At 45.9% G+C, this 7,500-nt stretch overlaps 1 protein-coding gene across 1 annotated transcript in view; it reads right to left on the bottom strand.

The window, feature by feature from the left end:
- Positions 1-7,500, bottom strand: part of LOC307088127 (MAM domain-containing glycosylphosphatidylinositol anchor protein 2) — a 177,607-nt gene that overhangs the window by 69,638 nt on the left and 100,469 nt on the right. The window contains exons 7-8 of the mRNA XM_079753921.1: positions 4,046-4,137; positions 3,202-3,439 (exon numbers count right to left, since the gene is read on the bottom strand). Of these exons, the coding sequence (XP_079610047.1) occupies positions 3,202-3,439; positions 4,046-4,137 (330 nt within the window). The remainder of the gene's footprint in view (positions 1-3,201; positions 3,440-4,045; positions 4,138-7,500) is intronic.

The raw sequence follows: 7,500 nt of genomic DNA, 5'->3' as shown, positions 1-7,500 counted from the left end.
ATTCACACTCTCGTCGAGCGTGTTCGGATTATCACTGAGATTATGTTTTGCTCATTAGAGTTGTGTTCAAGAAGACATACGCATGCTTCAGCCAATAAGCATTCTGCCATCATCAGAGTGTTGCTCGTGGCAAACTCTGTTCGGTAAAACAACAAAGAAAAAGACACGATAATCGCCAGATTTTACACGGAAGCCGAGCTCATCAAAAGTTTGAACCCCCCAGAACACAACACAAATCATTCCCCATTCCAAATACCACACGGTGCACAGAATCAGGATAATCCACGGACGTGTGTAACACGGAGACGAGGCGGCGGCGCGGGGACGGTCGGAGAGCTCCGAAGCATCCCCACCGACCCGACAGCCGACCATTTAACGGCTCAAACCCGGGCCTCCTACCCCATGGCCCAGCGTGGAGCCCTGGCCAACCTGCGCCCTAATCCCTCTGAAGGCTCCCATTAAGGCCTCTAATTGCTGCTTGCTCCTTCTCCCGCCAGGGGAACATGCGGAGGAACAAAAGCAGGGCTTATGTCTAACCCCACTACCGACCACCAACCAATCAGGCTGCGAACGCGCCCGGCCAAAAATCCACAGGACCCCGTTGGCGACGCCGTGCCAAAACCCCCTCGCCACTGATGTACAGGACTTTGAATGAGCGCATCGTTCCGTCAGAGGGGAAGCCAGGCGCGCCATGTCGTAACAGGTGCGTTCCCGCAGGTAACGGGCGCTTCTGAACACGTGTTTGCTCGGAGACAACCAGGTCGGAGAACAGGAAGACTGATGAGAAGACGTTACAGGGGAGAGCATCAGTACGATAATTCACCAGCACTCTCTCCCTATATTTGTTCTTAATGCTGTTACAATCACAAACGGAAGGCGCTATATCTTTTGAAGCTCGGGGTAATCCTTTTTGAAGCCCGTCTACTCGGTAGAAGATCGGAGAAATCAGACGGTTCATTCGGTTCGTATCCCCCTCCCTCTCTCGTCAGATCTGAATGCGTGTATGTCTTTTTATTTTTATTTGGGGCTCATTTGTGTTTGTTTCTCGCCCTCACCTCCAGTCTCCTCTAAAAGGAAAGCTGCACCACTTACGGGATAATGAGGAAACAATCCGCCAGGCACGATTGATCCCCCTGCTTTTTAACAGAGGGATTATCAAAGGGATTATCTAATAATAAATACAGCTTTCACCGAGCCGTTTGAGGACCCAACCCCAGAGCGAGACACGCTGCCTGTGCAAATAGAGCAGGAGTGCAATCATTCAATGGGAATAAATTACACACCTGGGAGGAAGAGGAAGTCAACCTACCAAGGTATGCATTGTCAAAATAAACGTGATATATGTATGGTAAAAAACATCTAATATGTTATATTGTAACATCAACATTTGTAAAGTGTTACCAAGATTTATTTATAGAAATCCAGGTATTGAAGATCACATTTTTTTGTTTCATAGTATATAGTGCATGAATGCCAATGAGGAATCATTTCACGTTCCTTATTGACCTCTTATGAGAGCAGGTTGAGCAAGATGCCTGCTTCCTACCTGCTCTTGAATTATTCAAACAAAATCACTCAATCACACCAAAGTGTCATCAACGCCATCATTTATCCCCTCCAAAAAACATAACTGTCATAAATTTCCAACACTCAAGACTTTACCGGCACACAGAAGAGTTAATGATGCTGTCCATTTTGTGGTCTAGATTTAATAATGTTCTCTTCCCTGTTGGGAATAATGGGTTTAGACTTAATATAAAGTGACAGCAGAGTATTTTCTCATACTAAGTGGTCATTGATTGGCCTAACACTCATCGACACAGTTTACCTGAACAATTACATTCAACATTCAATTCAAACAGCATTTCCCAGGTATCTCTTCAAAAATCTATCACTAATCCCAAAGAGACCAGTTGATAGAATACAACGAGATACAACACCTGAAATGTATTATTTTCAACCAGAATGGATTCAAAAACATCAATAGCTATTGGTTTTGGCTAGGTGAATGAAGCACTCTAATCATTTTCTACATAACTAGTTACACAAGGGAAGAAAAGGTTGTCCATTATTCTTAATTCAATACAACCGAATGGGTGTTATGAAAGTACAACTTTTTCAATGGCATTTCAATTAATTCCTTTCTCATTTCTGCTAATTAGCCAAATATAATATTCATATTTCCAATTTCTGAACAACTAAAAGTTCTACCTCTGGTATAAAATAATACTTTTATTAGTGTTTCACTCTCCTCCCTTAAGGAATTGGTTGAGTCCAGTTCATCACCCCAAGTCCAAATAACCATACAATTTCTTAATTAGTTGAATCCACAACAAAAACAGCCCACACTTCCGCATTAAAAGCCAAAAGAGGCTATGTTCTGTTCTGACCAAGGCTGACACACCAACGCTAGCTGCTATCGCTACTTCTCCCCCTCAACTGTCAACTGGATGCTATTGTCACCAGTGCAGGATGACAGTCGATATTTAAGCGAGCCATTCACATGCCCAATGTTTCATATGCAAATGTTAGTCACGACGGCGGCCATATTAGATGGACGGGGATACACAGAATGGATGTTACGTGTCAGATTAGTTTGACAGATGAGTTAAGGGTTTCGCTTCACGGGATCCAATCCAACCTAACGACTCAACATGAGGCCAATAAGCTTGTGTTGTAATATCATCAGATATATTTACTCGCAACTCTCAAACAAAGGGGCCACTTCAACTCCCAAGGCTGGAGTTGAGATGTTTTTCCGAATATCAAATCATGCTTTCGTCGGAGCCGAGATATCATGAAAACCCGTAGTGGAAGTACTTCAGTTCCTCAGCGGCCTCCGATATTGAAGAGACCACCAGAAACAGAAGCCTCCGGAATATTCCGATCACATTGTGGTGAGCTCATATGTATGGCCGTGGTAAAACGGCCACATTATGCATGGTGTGTAACAAAGGTAAAGTGTAACAAAGGAAAAACAAAAAGCACCACAGAGGAAATTGTATCTACTGTGTGTGTGCAAACATCAACATATTCAGCCAAGGGAGTCTTCGGGTGCGTGTGTGTGTGTGTGTGTGTGTGTGTGTGTGTGTGTTTCAGCGACACGAGGGCACGGCGGGCGCAGGGGGTAGCGAAGGGGGCGGGGTTTCGAAGAGGGGGGGGAGGTGCGTCAGGGCGGGGGGCGGGGTCTGTGAGACTCACCAGTAGTGGAGGAGATGTTCACGTCGATGCTGATCTCGGGGATGCCGCCGCCCCGCAGCGCCGCCATGCAGGTGTAGGTGCCGAAGTCGGTGAACTTGAGGTCGATGATGTCCAGGTTGGTGGTCCCGGGGGAGATGTCGGGGTCCGTCTGCGTGATGACCATGCGCTCCGAGCTGCGCAGGGCGCGGCCGTTCTTCAGCCAGCTGAACATCAGCTCCTCCGGGGGCGTGGCCTCCACCTGAGGGCGCGCGGTGGGGGGGAGGAGGACGCGTGTGTGTGTGTGTGTGTGTGTGGGTGTGCGGTTGTGATTGTGTGTGTGTTTGCGTTATGCATGTGTGTGTGATTGTGTGTGTGTTTGCGTTATGCATGTGTGTGTTTGCATTATGCGTGTGTGTGTGTGTGTGTATGTGCGTGTGTTTGTGTTTGTGTATTAGTGTGCGTGTGTGTGTATTGCAAACAAGATGATACAAGTAGAAATAAGATGTTGTTGTTTGTTAGCAATGATTCGTAATGAGTAGGTATTTGTTTCTGTCATTGCCGGTCAGACCTTGCATAAGTCACAGATGTGATGATTTGTTGATCAAGGGAATCAAGAGTGTGTGTGTGTGTGTGTTTGTGTTTGAATACCTGTGTGTGCATGGGCACGTGTTTACGTGTGTGTCTGTTTGAATGCGTGCGCTTGTGCAAGTGCGTGTGAATTTGTGTGCGAGTGTGTCCATGTTTGTGTGTGTGTAGGCATGTGTGTGTATGTCTGTGTATGTATGCTTGTGCGCGATGCGTATGTGTGTGCTTGTGTGTGTGTAAGTGATGAGTCACCATATCCCCAGGGCTGCTTCCACCGTACCTGACACGATATCTTGACCTCGCGTCCGATCTGGATGTTGTCATCGTTGTGGTAGGGGTCGGGCGTGATCCAGAAACGCCCTTTCTTCAACGCTGCAACACAGAGGCAACACAACACGCGCTGATCAGACAAACACACACAAACAATATGCTAATGCCAACAAGGAACAGGAAATAAGGTCACGGGTTTGCGCTGTCCGTTCAAAACGGCCGGCGGTGAAGCCGTCTGCGTCCCAGTTCATCATGGGTATCCTCGTGTACTTCTGCCCCCCCCCCCCACTTGCTATTATCACCGCTATCTGGTGACCGGGGTTGCATCCAAAGCAGCATCACAACCACAGGCTGGGAAGCAGACCTACTGTCCTCATGTCAGGCGTTTGGAGAGTCTGTATGTGTGTGAGTGTGTGCAAGTGCGTGTGTTTGTGTGTGTGTGTGTTTAAATGCGTGTGTGCCTATGCAAGTGTGTGTGTGTGTGTGTGTGTGTGTGTGTGTGTGTGTGTGTGTGTGTGTGTGTGTGTGTGTGTGTTTATACACACACATTGGCTAAAATCAGCAAATTTGAAGCACAAACTGCATCCTCTGCTTAACGCATCGTGGCGTGAGAAGGACAGCGCAGGTGCATGCTGGGTAAGAAGGGGGGGGGAGGCGGGTCCTAGCGTTATTAAAATGAGTATAGTCGGAGGAAGATGAAGCTGGGGGAGAAAGTTAATCCCCTAGGGGGAGGGGTTTCTTAACGGAAAACTTTGGTTAACAATAACTGCTGATCGGGTTTTCTCGAAAACGCGGCACGCATATCAAAAAAATCTATAGACATTCACACTCACACACGTAGATACACAACAACACAAACGCACAGACACGCACACACACACACACACGCACTCAGAATGTCTCACACAAATGGATAAACAATAACACACAAACACAGACTCGCACGCACACATGCACGCAGAAAGTCTCACAGACATAGATACATAACAACGCACACAAACATGCACGTACATAAGCACACATGCACACAGAAAGTCTCACACACACATTGTCTATCTCAGGCGAACCGTTAAAAAATGGAGAAGTAGCTTACAAAATATCCATCACTGCTAATCTAATTTGCTCTGCAAACTCTATTTGTGAGGCTCGGCCGCTCGGAATGTGAAAATCCGATTTGTTTATGACTGCTGCAGCGACGGCTCCGAATCAGGCGCCTACTCTCCAATTCACTTCGGCCTCAGCACAATAAAATAAAGAAAGAAATAAAGAAACGACACACAAAATAAAACAGACGGCGCCATGCAAATCTGTTCATCTGAGCGTTCCCGAGTGACATTATCGTGTTGGGTTTGGCCGAGAGATAATGGCAAACAAAAAAACAGCGAGTCAGATTTAGACACGGGGAATGGACAGGAAGAAGGGAGGGGAAGTTAAACACGTTCTCTACGCTGCTTGGATACCGCCGAGGACTGACTCCCGCCTCCGAACAGTGAACCCTTGGCCCGGCGTTTTGAATTCCACAGCGCTGATCGCAACCAGAGGAGACAGGATCCAGCCCGGAGACAACGCCGGCTTTCCTTAGGTCTTGTTCAGGGTTTTTTTTCTGCCGCACCGATGTGTGCAAATTAATTTTGTCTTGCAATGTACACATGTCGAAAGCCTGTTTTTATCCCTGCGTGACTCAGTCCATGTGCGGGACACCCACACTGTAGCTCAGGTCGGTCCCAGAGTTGTTGACCTGCTTTTGAAGGTTGTGTAGCTAGCGGCATACACATCTCAAACAGTGGTTTGAATTAATTGTGGACATTTTGAAATGGGTCCGCTCGAATTGCCTTTAAGTGAGGCTATTGTTAACGGACGGGTGTTGAAACATTCGCCAGTAGTATTGAACTATTGTCGAAATGATGCCTCCATGGCGAGGAGTGCTGCTGCTTCTCTCAACAATGTATGACTGATTGTAATGATATGTCACAATCCAAATATCGGCCAGAATACATGTCAAGATAAAATATAATATATTCGAAAAAGGACTCCTAAACGATTTTAGATTATAATATTTGAGTATTATTCTATGATTTACTTGACGATTCCTCATTGACCCGTTTAAAACTGATAACTCAAATCGTCGAAAGCTCCACACTGAGTTCTCAATGCGTGTGAACCCAAGCCTGCCGCCGCTCCCTACGCTGTTTACCGCCATTTGTCGTTCCATACGCTGTCAATCACGTCGTGGGCGTGCCACTCAAAGGCAGCATGAGTCCCGTTAAACGTTTTTTTTACATTTCACAGCAACACTACAATTAGTTTGTTCCAACTCAAATAATTAGAACCGGGAACGGGGCGATGCCGATAGAAAAGATCTACACGAGGAAGAAGAGTCGGGATCTTTAATTTCGATCTCTCCTTTTTTCCGATTTCTTTCTATCCTTTGTGCGTGTGGCGGTGTGGCGTGAAGCGGGAGAGATGTCCCGGGAGAGATGTCCCGGGAGGGGGGGGGGACACAGACGTTTCCTCTCCAGACTTTCTGGGAGGGCTTTGGTGTGTCAGCACTTTCTGGAAGAGCGAGGGAGACATCTGGAAAGGAGACGGCCCTCTTATCTAATCGCAGCAGTCGCACACACACAAACACACACACAAAAAAAACAAACGCCCGGGTGTGTTTGTGTGCGTCTTTGTTTTTGAGTGTGGCTCTGAATGTGCATAAGCTTGTGTTTGTGTTTGCACGTTTGTGAGTGTGTGTGGCTGTGGATATGACTAGGTTTCTTCATACGTTAGAAAAACGTCTGTTTGATGGACTGCTTCTCTGTCCTTCTGAAATACCGTCGCCAAAATCCTGTAATCCCTTAACAATACACTCAGGGGTCCTAAGCATGCATGAATCCCAAACCATTGCCACTGAAAACCTTTGAAAATGGTTGCACCTTGAATGATGTGGCGTTTTTAACAAAACAACCATTGTATGACCGATCGGATAACAACGGTAATTCAATAATTCTTTGTGCATAAACGTCTTTTCCCCATTCCTATGTATACCTCATGGAACCGTTTCCCGGTCTCTCGAGCTAAAAGGCCCGACCCATGCACATACCTCTCCATGTTTATACCTGTAAAATACCTCTGTATTTTTATATTCTACATCTGTATGCACTGGGAAGGAGATGTTTTTAATCTCATGTACTGTGTATAGTCACAATAAAAGGCATTCATTCAGTCTTTTGACCTTCTCGGTTTTTTGAGCAAACAGGGAAACAGGCACATTAGCTTAAATTATAATTGACAAATAGATGCAAGACTTAGTGGGGTAGAACTTCTACTCTATCTTTCTAAAGCCAGCAGTGTGAGACTGGAACCAAGAATTTAACGCAAACACAAACCCTTTTCAATTGAATTATCGTATTCTCCTTCATAAACTTTGCGCATCATGAAGTATATATGTATATATATTGAATGTATCATGGCTGAAGT

Source organism: Pollachius pollachius (genome assembly GCF_949987615.1).
Source record: "Pollachius pollachius genome assembly, chromosome: 16".
NCBI lineage: Eukaryota > Metazoa > Chordata > Actinopteri > Gadiformes > Gadidae > Pollachius > Pollachius pollachius.
The sequence above is the reverse complement of the archived record's forward strand: the minus strand, read 5'-3'. Positions and strand labels throughout refer to the sequence as shown.